Below are 19,926 nucleotides of genomic sequence, written 5' to 3' on the forward strand. Positions count from 1 at the left end.
ATTACATTAGCCAACTGCAGAAAGTACCTGAACCCCGCCTGCCACACACATGGGAACGTCAATGACCATTACTTGATTAATGTAAAATTTCACTTATATGAGAGTTATCCTTCTGTCTACTCAACCCGAGAAAATAGGATAATCAGAGAACAACGCTGTCAATACTTTCTGAGGACAAAAGTCTGATCTCTAAGATCATTGAAATTTCTTTAGAATGCTGATTACTTTTTGAGTTGAAGAGGAAAAAAAAAATTGCTTTCTGGTGCAGTGATTATCCTAGGCAGGGTGCAGAGCCCTGACCCACAGACTAATTCCTGTGCCTCAGGTCCCTCCATGACTGCTTCTAGAATTCTGTTCCATTGCTATTCAGTTTAACACATGCAACCTCCAGTCTGTCTGTTCACTGCCCTCTCCCTCCATGAGTTTCACCCAAACCATTCCTTCCGTCTCCATGATGTATTCTTGCTTATTTTCCTCCCCTGGGCAAGCTTCAAATGCTTCTCTCTGCTTAGAGTGCCATTCTGTCCCTCTCCCATCTGACCGTTGAATTCCTATCCAACTTTTCTCACTTTCTCTTAACCTTCCTCCTCTGTCCTTGACCTGGCATACTCCTATACACTCTTCAGAACCCAGTGAGCCATCATCTTTCTGGTGAGCTTCCCCAACCATGCCCTCACCCTGAGAGAGATTCAATCAACTTCCTCTTATGACTCTCTATCTTGTCCATTCAATTTCGCTCAGCAAGCATGCACTGAGTAGTTTGGCAGGCACTGTGGTGACAATTGAGTAACATACTGTCCCTGTTTTAGAGTCGCTGAGTGACTACAAGTATGCTGTCCTATACGAGAGCCACCCATCAAGTGTGGCTCTCGTGCCCTCGATATGCGGCTATCCAAATGGAGACGCGCCATAGGTGTAAACTACACGGTAGATTTCTAACATCTGAAAACACAAAAAAATTATATAAAATCCTTCATTAAGTGTATTCTATTGATTACAAGTGGAAATGCCCATGTTGGGGATATATTATGTTAAATAAAATATATTCTTCCCTTTCTTTTTGCTTTTAAAAATGTGGTTGTGAGAAAATCTAAAACGTCATATGTGGCTCACGCTTGTATTTCTAGTGGACAATGCTGGCGCAGGGAGACAGGGATGCGAGGGGACCATTTCCGTATACCAGACAGAGAGCAAAGGGAGAAGGATACAGACAGTGGAATGTAGCCTGGAAGAAGGGTGCCTGCCTTCCTGCTGGGAATGTGGACTCCAAGGTCCTGATGCTCTGGTCCCTCCAGCTGCATCCCTCGCCATTCTCTCCAGGTAAGCTCGATACCACACAAGTGTGTCCTGTTTTCTCGCGGTGGGAATTCTTCTTTTCTTTCTTTCTCCCCTCCCCCCCTTCCTGGCTAACTTTTACTCTTCTCAGATGTCACCTAAGACAACACCTCCTCCGGGAAGCCTTCCCGGAATCCCCCACTCTTTACTTAAACTAGATCAAGGGCTCTAACCACGTGGTCCTTCTCTCTTTCGTTTCTTCAATGCCTCGCCCCCCACATTTCCTGGTGATTGCTTGCTTAATAGCCTGGCTCCCTCGCTAGAGGAAAATCGCTGTGAGGTCCTGGAGGAGGTAAGTGGCCTTCCTTATTCCACTGTCATGTAATTTGTGGATGATCAGAGTATTTGTGGATGAATGAATATATATGGAAGTCAACTGAATCTACAGTGTTCACAGACTGACACAGCTGCTTCAAGCACTACCTGAAGTCTCCCCATGAGAAGCTTCATCATCATCAAAATTAACCTTTGGTTCCCACATGCCTAGACCTGAGTTCAGAGTAAGACACTCATGTTTGCACTTCCATGTTTCCATATGTTCCATGCACACTCATGTTTGCACGTGAAGTCTCATTGGTAATGTGGGAGGACGTGATCTTCCGTCCTTCAGAATCCACAGTGACCTGAATAGATTTGGCTTAGAAAGGACTCTGTGTGCACTTAGACAATAAATTCCAGGAGGGTGGGTGGTGGCCCGGTGGAATAAGGACTCTATGGATTCATTTGTAATGTTCCTGATGTCTCACCTAGGTCAGAAGAAGAGATGTTCAGTTATCGTGGGATGGATAAATGGATGGATGGGTGGATCGACAACTGAATGGCTAGCGGAGGGGCAAATGATTCGATATGTGAATATACTAAAAGTAAGAGCCAGGAGGCAGAGGAAATAAATATTCCAAGTGTCAGTGCTGGCTCTCCATGGGACCCAAAGAAGAAAAGGTGGAACAGGCACAGCTCCCTTTGGACTAAAAACTGGCAGAAGCAAGCCTTAGATCAAGAGGGGTTAATGGGCTTCTTGCTGCATTATTAAGACTTAATTTCTTGTTTATTAAGAGAATGTTCTGTTTAGAGTTGCTTTCCCTTTTGGGCATTCCTGCAAATTGCCTCTTCACCCCACATAGGCCTTTCTTCCATCACTCTGTCCTCCAGGGGATTTGCCTCTCTCTCTCTGCACCAGCTCTTTCAGAGGGGGACAAAGTGGGACTCAGACGCATAGGGGATGGGGATGAGATGGCAGCCGAGCACTGTACCTTGTGAGTGTAGAGGGGATACTGCTCCTGTATGGAGGAGGGGAATGTCTGGATTTGGGGTCCCCTGGGGCATCCTTCCCCACTCCTTTCTGAGTTTCTGTGACTTCGTTCCTTTCCCTTAGCCCAGGGGAGTTCTCCCAAAATGCAGGGTGTGGAATAATGAGTAGACACACAAAAGTACACATAAGCACAAAAACATAAGCTCTCGTGAATAAAAAGACATTCATGTAACTCACACACATTCATACACATGTGCAACCTCACAGATACACATATACTGGGCATCTTTTCTATATGCAGGAGTCCCTTCTGTATGCGCATGTGGACTGTGGGTGTATGTATGTCTGCACACAGATGAACTCACATCCAAGTCTATCTAGGGAGGCGTCTGCACACATCTGTCTGCTGGGGGAGGCGTACAGTCCCACGCATGCCAACTCGACCATACGCATCACACAGACACCCGGCTCCAAGGTGTTTCCTTCTGAGGGATGCAGGGAAACTGCTATCCTCGTATTCCTGTGTCATTCTAGACCCCCGATTCTTCCCCTTACCACCGCCCGTGAGAAAAATCATGCATAGCAAGTCCATCATGAGTTCAATCCATTTCACCAAAAACTGGAGGAGCCCATGGTGTGGGCATGGGTCGGCCCTCCTGCTGCCTTTCCTTCCTCTTACCTCTCCCTCAGGAGCCAAATAAAGGCATGTACTTGTCCTCCATGGGACAGCTTAAGATCATCTTTTGTTGTTTGAGCATGCCCTTAGGAACTCACCTGACACCTTGAACAGCTTATCAGAACATTTCTTCTAAATCAACATGGTGTTCGTTTTAGGAAAAATTACACAGAACAACATGTTCTGCACCTTTTTGCATTTAGGCAGGAAAACGGATATCCAGACGAAAAGTGAATTTCTCAATGTCTCCTATTCACCTAGTAAGTGGTAGGAATGGGCTTGAATCCCAAATCCACCAGTTCCTTACCCCCATGAAATTACAAATACTTATAGTAAGAATAATAAAACACCACCAACCATAGCAACAATTTGTTTGGTGCCCAACACTGTGCTCAGCACACTTAATGCTTCTTTTATTTAATTTCATAATATGCAGGTCTATTTATACAAGAGGAAACCAAGGCTTAAAGTAGGTGTCCCCAAACTGGCATGGACCAGGAGACAGGACTGGAACCAAGGCAGGTGAACTCTAGAGCCTGCTCTTCTATTCACTGTAACTGACCCCATCTCCCCCTCCCCTTGCAAGAGGAGGCCCTCAAAAACCACTGTTCCATGAATGAGTGAGTGGAAACAGGATGTCAGAAGGACCGCATGCAGGGTGTGTCTGGCACATTTGTGTTCAATCAACAGTGCATCTCTTCCTCTTCCTGCTCCCCACTCCTCCAGGCTGAGGACTGAGGGAGCATTTAGGGCCTGCTGTCCAACACTGGAACTCAGTGCAAAGTTCTGCATATTTTAAAATGTTGTGCTATAAAAACAGAAGAGGAACAAGGCTCTGTGAATAATTCACCACTCCGCCTTGGAGAAATTAAAAATATATTTCACAGCCAAAGAAAGGGCTTTGTTAGTTGGGATTTCCAGGGACTCGGACAGAATGCAGCTTCTAACTGAAGGACTGAATTGGTTGCAATATATTTTTCTTTTCTTTTCTTTCTTTCTTTCTTTCTTTCTTTCTTTCTTTCTTTCTTTCTTTCTTCTTCTTCTTCTTTTTTTTTTTTAATTCAAGTGAAATGGGATGTGGAGAAGTTCAAAGAGAAAGGGGTACAGGTGAATGAAACACTCAATGACGAAGTGATTTCGTCTTCACTTTACAATAGAATAGAATGTGTACTATATATTCTAACATTCAAAGTCCTACTAAACTTAGTATTTGACTAGCAACAGGTGACAAATACACACTGGTGGGTTGATTTTGGAATGGGTGGGGCGGGGGGTTGGTGAATGAGCTGGTTAAAAAAAAAAAAGAAGAAAAGAAAAGAAAGATGCAGACTTTGTGGACAGAAAACCCAAAGTTAAAAACTTAGGATAAACTGTGCTTTGCATGTTTTTAGTTTAAATAAATAGAACAAAAAACAGAAACAAGAGAAACCCTTAGCTTTGTCACTTGCTAGCCATTCCTCTTTCCTAGCTCCCAGCTTCCTTAGCTAGACAATGGAAATGTCTGGAAGACACTTGCCGATTTTAAGGACTACCAGCAACGGGGGAGCCTTACTGCTGGCAAATAATAAACACTGGCTTTTCTTATTGTGCAGATGGATGAGTTTGCCCAACCAGCTTCTCCCCCGACATTCCCCACGTCATCAAATTCCTAATCTGGGCTTCTTCCAAGTGTACACTGTGCGCTCAGCCTCGAAAGCGCAGCCACCTTCCTGGTGCCTGGCCGACTCCTGCCGACCTAAAATGTTGCTTCCCCCATGACGCTCAGCCCTCCTCTGAAGAAGATAGAATGAAATGATCACACCTCCGTCCACCTGCCTTGCCTCTGCCAAGACATCAGTCTTGTTTAACTGGCAAGGGCCAAATCTACATGCAACCTAGCAGCTCTCTGAGCGCAAGACACTGAGCTCCACCAGCGAAAAGCTGGTCTCAAAATTCAGTGGCCCTGGTCCCTGTGGCAGAAAACTGATGTCCAAGGGATTGTGGCTCATAATGTAAAATGTTGCATGTAGGCAAGAAACAGAAGCATCAAAATATGCTAGTTTGTACCATATCCCCCTTTCAAAAAATTTATATCCTCCCTATTAGCCTCTCCTGCTCTCCTTACTCCCTTAGAGATTGGTTGGACGTGATGGGGAGGGATGGGTAAGGCTAAGCAGGATGGAACAATTAGTCTGCTTTCCTATTAACCTCCTCCAAGCCCATACAAGATACAAATAATACCCTCCTTGTAAAATGATAACCTCAAATTATCAGTCCCTCAAGCAGACTTAAATAAACAAAGGCAATTCTCTAAACCATATCTGAAGCTTCATTATTTCCCCAGATTAGACTGCATTCCAAAGGAACTAATCCAATAATCAGAGGAGGCACCCTTGACGAACTGAGCTAATTCCAAGGTGAAGGTCCAGAAGTTAGTACTTCCGCAGAAGTTAGCCAACTCATGTTGGACGGTCCCCAGAGAAGGGAATCAAGGGCTCTGACGTGAACACAGCCACCAAGACGAGGCAGCTTCTCTGGCGATAGCTGCTTTTGAGCGACGTCCCGTGGAAGAGATGTTAGTCTGGCTTTGATCCTAGGAGGCCCCACCCTCCCCTCTGACTCCGGCCCAGGGGCGCAAGGCTCTGGCCCAGCAGCTGCCAACCTACCTCCCAAGGTGGCCGAGATGAGGAGGTGGGTGCCGTACTTTTTGATGATGGTGTCGATGAACTGCTGCGTGGTAGGTCTCCGGCCAAGCAGGCGGATGCTCCTCTGAAACTCTGGCATGAGGGGCACCGGGTGGCGGACCAGGTCTCTCCTCTCGATGGCTGTGTTCCTCACCTTCCAACGGGCAAACTCCCTGGGTAGGAGAGAGGAGCAAGATGCCTCGATTTACCACTTCTACCCCCAAGGCAGAGTCTACACAGTTATCCCATCCAGGCCTCGCTCCTGAAGGTGAGAGAGTGACAACGATTATTTTTAATATCTGTCAGGTGATACTGAGATCTGAGCCCTTCCATTCTCTTTAGCTGACAGATATATACCGCGTAGGTCGCATCACCAGGACGCTGTGGAGAGCCAGACAGACACAGTCATGTTCTCACACTGTTGTCAGAGCATCAGGATACAAAAGTCACCGTTGCCTGGTTGCTTATCCCTCTCTCTCACCCTACTGTGAAGGAGACCACAGGGACGGGATCTTCTCTGATATCTGTTACATGGTAGGACTCCAAACAATGCCACCCGAAGGAGTCAACAAACGAGTGGACGGAAGGATGGAAGGAAGGGAGGGAGGAAGAGAGGGGACAGGGGAAGGCTATTCACAGCGGGGAAGACCTAGGGCAGGAAGCAAGTTGAGACACACTCTAGGACAATTCCCAAATCAGATAATTAGCCTGGAGGTGGTTTTATTTACCATTTTAACATGCACTCCGTGAGCATTTGCCACTTGGAATTAATAAAGCTATGTCGTGGGTGGCACGCGGGAGAACTTCCATTCTTCCCTTCGCTAACGATGAAAGGGATGGAGACTGAAGATCTTCAACCTGGGAGTCCAATCTCACTCTGCCTCTCGCAAGCTATGCGGGGCCATCCCGGGCAAAGCTTGTCACTTCTCTGGACTTATATCTCCTTATCTATAAAATCCAATTAATATTATCTCCTTCTTCCTGCTGGGGCACAGATTACATGCAACAGCGGCTGTGAGAACACCTTTGGAAACTGCCAGGTACTAATCCAGTGTGAAAGAGAGTTTTATAACTTCATATCCTCACAAATTCCCAGACAGGAAAATCATTAAAGGTTCATGGGCAATGAGCAAGGAGCATACAAACCGAATACAAGTAGAAATTCGAAGGGCGGTGGTTCAGGCTGCTTTTGCTTTAATAATGACCTCTGTTCCTATCAACGATGAAGCTCCTTGTGGAGCAACCAGAGCTCTGGACTGCCTGAATTACAAGCCCCAAGACCCTTGAGAAAAACAGACTAGCCAAGAGGACGGGAGGTCAGCCTAGATAAATGATGGGAACCAGAGTTTAATGAAAAGGTCTCCCTCTCCTGCCGCAAGATGGGAGAGACGAATGAAGGCAGGGGCACGGAGCAAGGAGAAGCAGAACAGGGAGGAGATCACCCCAGAATGTGCCCCTGTAATTCAGCGGTGGGGTCTGACCCCCGATGCAGAACAACGTGGGTCTGAAAATACGCTTTCAGACTGGTACATTTCCAAGCCTCCGAGCTTATCGTCTGTGTCTGCTTGTGGAATTTCTGTTCATAATTCTTAACACCGTTGAAATTCTAAATAAAGTCAGTTCAGTACCCTGCACATCGTCCATTCTTATTAAGTCAATCAGCTGCCCTCTAAGACCCTCACAGGCAGCACCAAGAAAGTGCAAAGTGTGATGTCTCCGGAAGGGGGTGGGGTGGACACTTCTCAGGCTCGTGTCCTGAGGAAGCTCACGGTCCGGCAGGAAAGATAAGATGTTTCCAGTCTGTTGTCAGTTCAGGACTAGAGGACACAGAACAGCCCAGACTTCTCAGGTCTCCAGGGGAAGCTTCAGAGAAGAGGGCATAGCTGAACTATGGTTCTGAAGTCCACAGAGGCTTTAGACAGAAATGTGGTGGAGAACAGCTCTCCCCATGGAAGAAAGGGCAGGAGCCGAACAGGTGGGCAGGGGGAGGACAAAAGGGAGCAAGTGGGACAGAGGGAGGGGACTTTCGAGCAGGTAGAGGCTTGTGGCATGACTCCCATGACCCCCATGCCCCAGGGTTCACACCCCTGTGCAACCAGTCGCCTCTGCTTGAGTGTGGGCAGGAAGGGACCCAGCGACTTGCTTCTAATGGATGGAAGGTGGAAGCGATGGAATGTACCTTCCAGGATTCAGTTACAAAAGATTTCAACTTCCGTTTTGCCTGTCCTCTGTGTATGTGTGTGTGTGTGTGTGTGTGTGTGTGTGTGTGTCTCAGTCTCTCTCTCTGCCATGGTGTGAGATGATCTGTAGAGAGATCCACGTGGCCAGGAACCAAGAGAAGCCCCCGGCCTGCAGCTTCCAAAGAAATGGAATCCCAAAAGGCCCTGAGTCCTAAGTAACCGCATAGTGAGCTGGGAGGCAGATCCTTCCAAGCTGAGCCTCGAACCCGTAACCACAGCCTGGAGAGAGCCACACCACCCAGGGAAGCCACACTCAGGCACCCAGGCCACAGAAACTGTGAGATAATAAATACTGTTATATCAAGCCACTAAGTTATGGAGGTAATTTGCTACTCACAAAGAGATGACCTTAAAAGGCAATGAGGATCATCAGATATTTCTGAGGAAAAGAGTCTTTTCTTATCAGCTTATCCCCCAAATTTCTAAAATTACATATAAATGTAATTATGAAATTATGTATGTGCATAGAATATACTCGTACTTCAGTGTAACAGACAAATATATATATATAATCACTTTGTTTTATAACTTATGACCTTGGATTACTATTTTTTTCCACGTGTCTATGACTACATTCTTCAAAACCAATGTGCATTTACACACAGAGAGGTTAAGTAATGTGCCAAAAGTCACACAGCTAGATAGTGGTAGAGCTGGGAGAAGAAAACTGGTATCTGGATTCTTGTATCAGTCTTTCAATATAGATACTGAGACATAAAATGTAAAAGCTATAGAACCAGGTACTACCACTCCCACCATCAAATTACCTGCTCAAGACTCAATTTTCTCCCTGGCCCCCTCTTCCCTCCTGACTTCCTCCCTCTCTCTTTTTTCCCACAGCGTCTACCATCTTTCTGATGCTCACCAACTACCCAGCCAGGGCCTGCCATTCAGTTGCTTCCTTGAAGACATTAGGGAGGCAGCTGGTGCTGAGTCCCCAGCTCCTTCTGCACAGGACAGGTGCAAGGCCTAAGTGGGGTGATGCATAGATGGGCTAAGCACACAGCAGGGGACTTGGGAAGAGCTCAGAAGCTGTGTGTGTGTGTGTGTGTGTGTGTGTGTGTGTGAGAGAGAGAGAGAGAGAGAGAGACAAAGAGAGAGAGAGATTAGGAAGCACTGACTCCGCCAGGCACCTGCCTTTTTCCAGCATCACAGGGTTACTGATGCAAAGGAATTCTCTGACCTTTGAGGCAGAAAGTGCATGTTTAGGAAAGCTCTGAAATCATGCTGTGCTATTTGTAATGGTAATTTTAGTCAAAGGAAGAGTCCTGCCCCAATCTGCAAGAGACGCAGGGGTGGCAGTGGGGGTGGCAAAGAATTCTGTTGTATCAGTTCCATCTTGATGGGAGGGCGGATTTGGCCAAAGAGAGGGGAAGGGTGTTTCAAGAAGAATGAACTCCCCGTGCACGAAGGGAGGATGAGGCAGGTGGAGAGAGAGGGGTGTGCGCGCATGTGTGTGCATGTGTGAGGGAGATGTATATGATAAGAGGTAAAGGCAGAGAGGCTGCCAGTGACCCCATGATGAAGGGCCTTGGGCGCCTAACCATGTTACTGGATTTCAATCTCTCAACTCTTCTGAGTGACCAACAATCCAGACTAAAAATGTGCGAAGAACGAATTTATGTGACTTCAAGGCCATCGTAGGGATACTGGAGCAAAGACTGGAAGAGTTACAGGATTCTAAAATGTTATACTGTTTACCAAAGTTCCCTAAGTAAAAGGGCTTCCCAGCACTTAGACCTATTCAGAAGGAGATTTAAACAACACTGGAGCTGAAACAGTTGAATTTTGTTTCCAAATCTGGGCACCTACTGTTTTTCCAGATCTGAGGATACAGGAGCAAAAAAATTAGCTGATATCAAGGAGCTTAAACTTTGGTGAGAACGCACAGCTCATAAAGAACCAAATCAGTAACAAGCTGGAGGGGAGAAGTGCTGTGAAGACAAATAAGGTGGAGGAAGGCAGTCAGGATGCCCAGGGGTAGGATGAGGGTGTGGTTATAGAAACGGCCTTCTTAACATGATGACAGGAAAGGAGAGACCTGAAGAAAATGAGGAAGGGAACAAGGGGCCACTGGTGGAAGAGTGTCCAGGAAGAAGGAAGGGCAGGTGCAAAGGTCCTGAGGTAGGACTGTTTGCTAGGTTTGGGGAACATCAAGGAGGCAGTCCTAGAGGAGCCTGGGTGGCTCAGTGGGTTAAGCCACTGTCTTCGGCTCAGGTCATGATCCCAGTGTCCTGGGATGGAGCCCTGCATTGGGCTCTCTGCTCAGCAGGGAGCCTGCTTTCCCCTTTCTCTCTACCTGCCTCTCTGCCTACTTGTGATCTCTCTCTGTCAAATAAATAAATAAAATCTTTAAAAAAAAGAAAGAAAGAAAGAAGGCAGTCCTAGATATGCACATAAGTAGAGGAGATGAGATAAAAGGAAGGGTGGGAGGAAAAAAAATAACATTAAAATATAGGATGGAGTGGGCATTGGTCTTGAAAGGCTATGTTGGATTTGGTAAAGATGTCCTATTTTTAAATTCCAAGTAATGTATGCAGTCAAAAGAAGGTTTTCAGCAATGACACAACCTAGCTTCTAAAAGAGGAGCCAGAGAGTCTGTCACAGCTACTCAGCTGTGTCCTTGTGGTGTGAGCAGCCGTAAACAGTACATAAACATGTGCTTTACGTACATAAAACTTTATTTATAAAAGCAGGTGGCAGGCCAGATTTAGTCCCTAGGGAATGTGGCCCCTGTTCTTAAAGCCTCACTATGACTCCTTTGGTAGAAGTCATCAAATCCAACTCACTCAGTTCATGGGTGGGAAAACTAAATTTCAGAGACATCAAGTTACTTGCCCAAGCTCACAGAGCGAATGACCTGCAGAGCTGAAATTAGAGCCCAGGGCTCGTGACTCCAAGCGCAGTGCCCTTTTGACTGCCATAAGCCACCTTCAAAAGAGAGGAAGAGAGAGAGAGAGGGTGTGGAGAAAGCCTTGCTTGTCATGTTGTCTAACTGCTCTGCCGGCCCAGGAACAATTTCATGTAAGTTCTCAGTGAATTGAGCACAACATTTAAAAAAAAAAAAAAAAAATGTCTTCTCTTTCTTTCTGAGCCCACAGAGCCAGTGAATTCCCCTTGGAGGAGAAAGCAGAACCACAATGGCACAGGATCTGCGGAATACGCTTATGCCCAATTAAGCATCTCAGCAGGCCAAGCAAACCAATTAGACTGAGATTAAAAAAGGACCCTGGATGGAAGGCATGGGGCGGCTGCAGCAAGGCCCGTCCCACTGGGGGAGCAGGAGGCAGGAGGGCGGGTCACAGCGCGGGCAGGGATGGATGAAGACTGAGGCCAACAGTACAGGTTCAGACGAGGCTGGAGAGAAAACCGTAAGGCCAAGGCACTTTTCTCAGAAGGAAGCATTGCCTTTCTGGGACTCCTCCCCCATCCTGCCCCCCTTACTCGCCCTGTGCTCCCCTACCTACACACATACACACACACCACAGTCAGATGCACACACTGAGGACAAAAGGCTGTGAAGCAGGCAGGAGACTGCTCTGTGCCCTTGGGAAGGTATTTAGTCTCGTGGGTAATAAGCTGATTGTATCCGATGATCTTCAGCCCTGCATCTCTCAGCCTGGGTGCTAGAGGAGGAAATCCCGAATTAAAACCTGACTCTGCCACCAATTATCTGTGAAATTGTGAACGATTTTGCTTACACTCTATAAAGCATAAATGTCATCCCGGGGAATCATGTCTCCCATGGAGAGTAGGCTGAGCATCAGAGTAAATCCTGAAGCTCAGTACTTAGAAGGAAACCTCCATAAACTTAGTTATTGTCTATATTGTCACTGTTGTTCCAGTTCTGGGGGAGGCTCCAGTGGGAAGCTGGGCGACAGGGGCTGGATGGTGGGGTGGGAGAGGGAAGGAAACAATCATGCTTTTTTTTAAAAAATTACTGGTAGGGAGAACTCCTGAGAGGCGAGATCTCATCCTCATCAATCCGTTAGAAGCAGTGAGTCTGAATGCAAGAAAGGCACCAGCAGTTTATAAGCTGCTGCGAAACAGGCATGCACTTTCCTTATACCAGTGGTGAAGACTGAAACCAGGCCATCTCACCCTATCGTGCTGAGACGTCAATGAATCCGTGATCGGAAAACTTTTCGTCAATCGCAGCAGCAGGGTATGGACAGTTGTAAGCCTCTGCTGGTGTTTTCCTATTATTGTTACTAGCAGAAGGCCGTTCATAATGATGCTTCAACTGCATACAATTTTCCTTTTCGTTTCCCCCCTTTTATAAAATGGGATCACAGTATTCAGTTCTCGGGGCTGTGAGGAGAGCCCGGTCTATGGTGACGTGTGAGTCTCCTCTCCAACGTCCTCTGTGTAATCGAGGCTACTGAGGAACTCTGAAGGGACGGGTTGCTTTACTCTTCTTTACAGAGTATGTTTGGCGGCTCGCGTTTTCTGTTTTTGTTTTTAAGCAGATTTCATCCCCAGCTTGAACTCATGACCCTGAGATCAAGATCTGAGCTGAGATCAAGAGTTGGAAGTTTAGCTTCCAACTAATCCACCCAGGCGCCCTTGTTTTTGTTTGTTTGTTTTTGTTTTGTTTTGACTTGAATCTGATTTCACAGCTGAAAAAGTTGGAGGAGTTCGTTTCATATAGACTTCCATATACAGAAAGATGGGAAAGCAAAGGGAAGAAAATATTTTATGTGCAAGTTTGGGTTAAAATTCACCCACAAACCTAAGTCTATAATGTCCTGAACACTTCATAGAGGTGGATTGCAAATGTCTCTGACCCTCCCTGTAGCCGGTGGTCAAAGGAAATCACAGCCAGAAGAGCCATAGAGTCAAGAAGACAGGGCGCCTGGGTGGCTCAGTGGGTTAAGCCGCTGCCTTCGGCTCAGGTCGTGATCTCAGGGTCCTGGGATCGAGGTGCGCATCAGGCTCTCTGCTCAGCAGGGAGCCTGCTTCCCCCTCTCTCTCTGCCTGCCTCTCTGCCTACTTGTGATCTCTCTCTGCCAAATAAATAAATAAAATCTTAAAAAAAAAAAAAGGTAACAGAGCAGTTGTGCAAAGTTGTGAAAGAAACACACATTTCCCAGAGGCCACAATAAGACACAAACATCTCCCATGGTTTCTCATAAAGAGATGGACATAGTCGATGCTGGTTGGTGATACACCAGTGCTTGATACTATTAGCAATAACGAATGCCCAGGTAGCCAAGTGCATTTGCCAGAAACATCATTCAGAAAAGCAACCCAATGAGAGTCAAGTATGTTACTGTTCAAATACATGGCTCTCTAGAGTTCTGACTTAACTCAGGGCTACATTTTTGAATATGCTCTAGACACTGAACCCCCAATAAATGTTTGTGGATAGCATAACTGATCAGGGTGCTTATCCCTGGGTGGCTAATCCCATTGATTGTATTCACTCATCATTTGGAAGTTGAATAAAAACAAGCCTCTGAGTGTCTGCGTGGTGACGGGTAGAGGGATCCGGGACCCCTGTGAGCAGCCAATTGTCCCCAGAGATGAGCAAGGAGAACTGCCAAGGAGGAGAGTGAGGAGAAGTCACTGAACCAGAGAGAGAGAGAGCAAGTACAAGTGCATTCCCTGCCATTCCCAGTCTCTCCCCGCATGATCCCCAGCCACCTCAGGGCAAGGTGAAACCAAGGGCGTATGTGAAATGGAAATGACGCATCTTAACAACTAGAATGCCAGAGACAAATCCCCCATTGTCTCCATGCCCCAGGACAGAAGCAAGGGGGGCAGCTGAGGAATTGGGGCATCAAGTGGGTCTCCGTCAAGTGGGTCTCCAGGGCAACTCAGTGCCAGAGGGGTGAGGAGAGGAAGAGAAGGAAAAAACTCCCCGAAAACATGATTGCGAACAGGTTCATTTTAATTATAAGACCCGGACTTAACAGTGGAGGTTAAAATAATCCTTGCTTACGATGTGTATATAAGCCTTTCTGCTTTCCAAATGTGTTCACCTAAGTAATGGCATTTTAATTTTTATACCAACCCAGCAGCAGTTCTGAAGGCTTTCTGGGAATAAAGTTCAGAGAAACCAGGAGAAGCATCTTGGAATGGGGCTCCAGGCTTCTCACAGAGTAGAAACTTGAGAAGACTAGAAACACACAAACACATTGGAATGGCCCAAGTCTTATAGAAACGGAACATTTCCTAAAACGCAAGTGGGGTTCTTCGTGGAGCCCCGTTACTAAGGGCAGGGGTACCGTGAGGGTCATGGGAATCCATGGCAGGCGAAAGCAGCTTAGAATGCACTTGCTTTATGGACTCCAAATGGCTCATCTATTTCCCTGAGATGCCCTCGATCGCCTAAGGCATCTCGTTGCCGAGACATCCAAGACATCAGAATGGAACAGAATGGAGCATCAACCAAGGGTATTCCTGTCATTCCCCAAATGAGGCAACTAAAGGACAGGAGAGAAAAGGATTTGCCCAAAGCCACACACCACTGGAGGCAGGAGGGACTCGAATCTGGGTCTTTCATCTCAGATTCAGCCTCTTCTGTCCTGACCCACAGCCCCAGCCCATCACCTCCATCGTGTGGGGTCTATAGGTGACTTGGTCCTTTACAAAGCTCTGTCATCATGCCCTTTATCCTTCCAACAACCTGGAGGAGGGGGAATATTTCCATCACCATCACAAATGGGGGAAACTGAGGCCCAGGCTGGTGATGGCCACGTGACAAACCCGTGTGAGGGCTGGGACAGAAATGCCAATGGCCTGATTCTCAGCCAGTGGACGCAGGGTCCTCCTTGTTTCTTCCTGCTTCCCCCTCCTCTGCCCACTTGGGTGTCACCATGCCAGTGGAGGACAGGTGCACATGCTTACTTCTAAGACACTTTGCTGATGCTCTGCAGAAGAACAGGGTAGAGGACCTCAGGGAAAAGCAAACAGCTCATTCCACTGAGCACCAGCAAAAGGGCCACAGAACAGGTCTGTTTTGAAGATGTGATGGCATCTGGAAGGAACACAGACTTTAGGGTCAGAAAGGCCCAGCTCTGAAAGAGCATGGAGCCTTTCATCAGCTGAGCAATTCTTTGCAAATTCCTCGGAGTCTCTGATCTTCTATCAGTGCAGTAGGAATTCTAGTACTTACCTCGCAGCATTGCTGGAAGGATCAAGCATAATGAATGCAATTAATCTGGCAGTAGTAGCTACTCAATAAATGTTAGTTATTTATCCTTTGGCAATGCATTCTAAAAGGGGAGTTTGTCGCATAACACATAACTTTTAATGGATATTTTAAATGATCTTAATATGCTCATGGGCTCCAGGGATTATGCAAACTGCATATAAATAAAATATTTAAAATTCTGTTTACTCAATTTGTCTCTCTGCTTATTTCCAAAGCATCTATTGTGAAAGCATGACTCATAACTAAATATAGATTAATAAAAGTTTGGAGCGGCAATTATTCTTCAATTATCATAAATCCCATTAAACATTCCAATTATATAAATTTTCTCTTTCAGTCCACAAAATTTGAGAGCTCCAAGGGACCCCAGAGAACGTCTTCGTATATGGCCTTCAATCTTTAGATGGAAACACGGAGAGTCTGATGGGGGAGGTAATTTTCCAGGGACACACAGCTGTCAGTGACAGAGCTGGGTTTTCAAATCCAGGTCTCACACAGCCAGACCTCTGCCCATTTCCTTCTGCAGTGGTGCATATTTTGGGGAGGAAAAAAAAAAAAAAAAGATGAACAGCTTCCCCAGCAAGTAATACTGCATGTAATTGCCAATTGCTTCCTTGTTAAAATATTTTGGTATTAGCGAGCACAATGCCATCTCAGAGCCTTCCCCAAATCCACATTCCCAGCGAGGTCCTTCTTTGTTTCCCTATATAGAAAGTTTCTCTGTCCTTATTTTAAACTAGTTAAGAAAGAGCTTTTTCCTTAACTCATTCAACACACATTCACCCAGTTTCTGGTTCTATATCAAGAACTAGGGATCTGGGACGCCTGGGTGGGCTTCTGCCTTCAGCTTGGGTCGTATCCTGGGGTCCTAGGATTGAGTCCTGCGTTGGGCTCCCTGCTCAGTGGGAGCCCGCTTCTCCCTCTCCTTCTGCCTGCCGCTTCTCCTGCTTGTGCTCTGTGTCTGTCAAATGAATGGATAAAATCTAAAAAAAAAAAAAAAGAGAGAGAGAGAGAGAGAGAGAATTGGGGGTCTAAAGCCTTCCTTGATTCAACTTAGATATACCAACGTCCTCAAAAACGATTTAACTCGGACTACAGTAAACTGTGACAGATCACATCTGTCACTCTGTCTATTTTGTAAATAAAATTTTATTGGGACACAGTGATGTTCATTTGTTCATGAATTATCTGTGACTGCTTTCAGACAATGTGACAGAGTTTAGTAGCTGCAACAGAGACCCCACAAAGTCTAAAATATTTGCTGTTTATTATCTGGCTTTTATAGAAAGTTTGCTGACCCTGAGCTAACCCATTGACTAGGCCAGTCACATAATGTATTTGAAGGAAATAATCAAGGAGGCCAGAGCAAAGATTTATAGATTGAGCTACTCCAACATACAGATCAGTAAATTCTGTGTGTGTGTGTGTGTGTGTGTGTGTACATGTGTGTATGTGTGTGTTTGACAACAAGATTCCCATACCCTAAATATATTTTTAAACTCCTGGGCTAAAGTAAATTAGAAAACAAGGATGTTTTCTCACACACCCTGCTTGGAGCACCTTTAAAACCTAAACAACAAAGTCATTATTTAAATACCAATTAGGCAGAACTGATTTAAAAAAAAAAAATGCCCAGATCACACCTGAGTTAAGAAAATAAACATGTTTCAAGTGGAATTTATGACGATGATTAAACAAGGTAATTGACTTGATATATTCAATGTTGAAAAACACACACACACACACACACACACACCCACACTATCTGGGAGGGTTGAAGGCATTCCCAGAGGTACCTGATTGCCCAAACACCACAAGAAGAAGCAGATCCCACCATTTTTCCTAGTTGTTGGAACCCGAGGAGTTGTAATGCCATGAAGGCATGATTCCGAGGGCTCTAAGTTACCGACCGGGGAGAGATGACAGCATGATAAAGCCCCACTCGAGGCAGCAAGCTCTCTCTGACTGATAGAACTAATCAGAATAGACCAAGTCGCCCTGAGAATTAAGGAGGCTCCTGTTGGTAGCGATCAAAGCAGAACCTGAATAACTGATTGATGGAGATGCTTACAGGAGGGATTCAGAACCTGCAAGGTGGCTGAAAAGTGTTGTTGCTGTATTTACCCGACTAGGCGACCCGAGTGCCCAGCTGAACCGGAAATGGTTCAATCTGGAACCAGAAATGTTAACGACTGACAGGTATGAGAGTCTCACATAAGCCCCGGGATGATGGGTGATAGATATGGAAAACGTTACCTACTCAGTTGTTTTTGCTTTTGTCTGAGCTTTGAGTTAGTTGGATGAAACTTCAAAACACACAGACGGGTGCCAAACCCCTGGTCTATCTCACAGCTACCCCTACACTCTAAATTTTAATTCTATCCGTCCCTCTAAAGCACCTAAAAAATGGTTCTTCTTCATCAAATGATACTTGGGTTCTTTTGTGGTGTCCCCACAAGCAACTAGCAAATGTTATTTTTCCTGGGGAGAAAGGCATTCAGTGACCACCTCATGAAAGCATAGTGACCACCTTTCCACGAGTTCACCTGTGACTTTCCAAAAGAGCCCCACCCCTGCCTCGTGTGAGGGTGCTTATTTCCCTACATTGATAGACTCAGCCACGAGTAATATCTGTTTTCCAATCCTGGACATTCTGGATTCTTCTGATCCATATGCCTCAGCATAAGTAATTTTGACGACCTCATATGAGCCAGGTGTTTTGCATTAACTGACACACCACCTGGGACGTAGCTATGACCATCCCCATTTCACAGATAAAGAACCCCAGCTTCAAAAACCTCCATCCGGTTTTAACATTGCACACCAGATTCGGTTTACACTTTTCAACTCAAAATTCTGTCTACCAAGCTAACTACCCACTGTGAACCTCCCGTCTGTGAATTTATATAAACTGTTCCTAAACCACCTTGCATTTCTTACCTCCCTCCTGCATTTTCAGCAAGCTGCTGCCAATATTTTGGCTTCCTTCAAGGCTGACAGTGGGTCTATAGGAACAGGCACTGGGTATTGAGCAAAGGTGTTGTTAACTCTACTCCCTACCACAGTAAATTGGATCAGCATAGATGATGAATTCTTTTTGGATTTCACTTTCCCCACCTGTAAAATGGACAGCTGGACTGGATTTGTGGCCTCCAAATTTTCATTTACATGAAACGCTTGCTTCGTTAACTCAGTCTTTCAAATAAGTCTTTGTCGCTTTGCTTGTTGGGGAATAGCTACCAAGATTCAGTCTTTATTTTAGGGGCTGGGGCTAGAGCAGTGAACAATACAGACCAAGAACTTGCATTTTCCTGGGGAAAACACAGAAGACAATATTCCAGTAAATCTTTTGCCCAACAGAACTTCTCCCGGGTGCTTTGTGAAGTGAGGTCCATATGGATGAATAGAATTGAGTCAGAGTTTTCAAATTGGGCTCCCTGGTCTGAAGGGCTGGGTCGTGAGGGGTGAGACAGGGTTCTGCCCACCTCATCCCCAGAGAATTTCTGTTGGGGTGCATCAGAATTTGGTGGGAATGCATGTTAAGATCCAGAAACAGGGAGTGCCTGGGTGGCTCAGTCCATTAAGCATCTAACTCTTGGTTTCGGCTCAGGTCATGGTCTTAGGGCCCTGAGATCCAGCCCCAGGTCAAGCTCCACACTCTGTGGGGCGTCTGCTTGACATTCTTTCCCTCTCCTTCTCGCTCCTCCTCTGTTCTTCTCCCTCTGCTCCTCCCTCCACCCATGCAGGGTCTCTCTTTCTCAAATAAATAAATAAATAAATAAAATCTTTACAAAATACAGAAGCAGGAGCTCACTTAACCTTAGCAAATCAGAGTTTTTGTCTTGGCCTTTTTAACAGACTCCCGGGTGACCCGTCTAGAGTAAAAGAGAGAACCCCTGGACTGAAGGGCCCTTTGAGGTCTCCTCTATCTTGGACTACTTTCTCTTCCCTCCCCTTACAGTACATGGTTTTTCAGTCTACTGGGCCTCGGCCAGAAGGTGACTTCTAAAGAAAACTCTCTGACTGCCCCAGCCAGCTCAGGGCCCCCCAACCAGTGAACACGGTGAGCACAGATGTACTTGTGTGATGATTTTACTGTCATCCCCTCCACTAGACAGTGCCGAGACGGTTCCTATTTTGTTCGGCTCTAGGACATTCCTAAAACTTATAAAATACCCAATACATAATTCTTAAATAAATCAAGGCAGTATGAATGAATGTGTGGATGAATGGCTCTCTCCTTTCCAGCCCTGAAAAGCTCATGATTATAGGCACCCCCACGATCAGACCATTTCGCTGCCAACACTCCCCCTCCCACCCCCGGAGCCTGGCAAGTTACCTTACGCCCTTTTTCCAAACTATCCAAGCCTTAGTGACTTCCTGTTTCCATTTATTACTGCACCCTGTCCCAGGCGTAGGCAGAGGTGGCAATTAAACCCTCAGAAAGGGGGAATTTTGGAATTAATCCTTAACACCCGTGTGCTTTCCTGTTTCCACTGTCCCATCAGGAGCACGACTAATAAGTCCAGAGAAAGAACCCTCGAGACGGAATAAAACGAGATTCTTAGCCAAGACACACAGAGGTGAAAATACCACCCACCTTG

At 46.0% G+C, this 19,926-nt stretch overlaps 1 protein-coding gene across 1 annotated transcript in view; it reads right to left on the reverse strand.

Annotated features, from left to right (window-relative positions):
* LOC111146103 (BMP/retinoic acid inducible neural specific 1) overlaps positions 1-19,926 on the reverse strand; it is a 171,476-nt gene that overhangs the window by 59,491 nt on the left and 92,059 nt on the right. Inside the window, exon 3 of the mRNA XM_022501493.1 lies at positions 5,906-6,096. Within this exon, the coding sequence (XP_022357201.1) occupies positions 5,906-6,096 (191 nt within the window). The remainder of the gene's footprint in view (positions 1-5,905; positions 6,097-19,926) is intronic.

The sequence above is a fragment of the Enhydra lutris genome, unplaced genomic scaffold (genome assembly GCF_002288905.1).
Source record: "Enhydra lutris kenyoni isolate GAN:26980312 unplaced genomic scaffold, ASM228890v2 scaffoldscaffold13, whole genome shotgun sequence".
Classification (NCBI taxonomy): domain Eukaryota; kingdom Metazoa; phylum Chordata; class Mammalia; order Carnivora; family Mustelidae; genus Enhydra; species Enhydra lutris.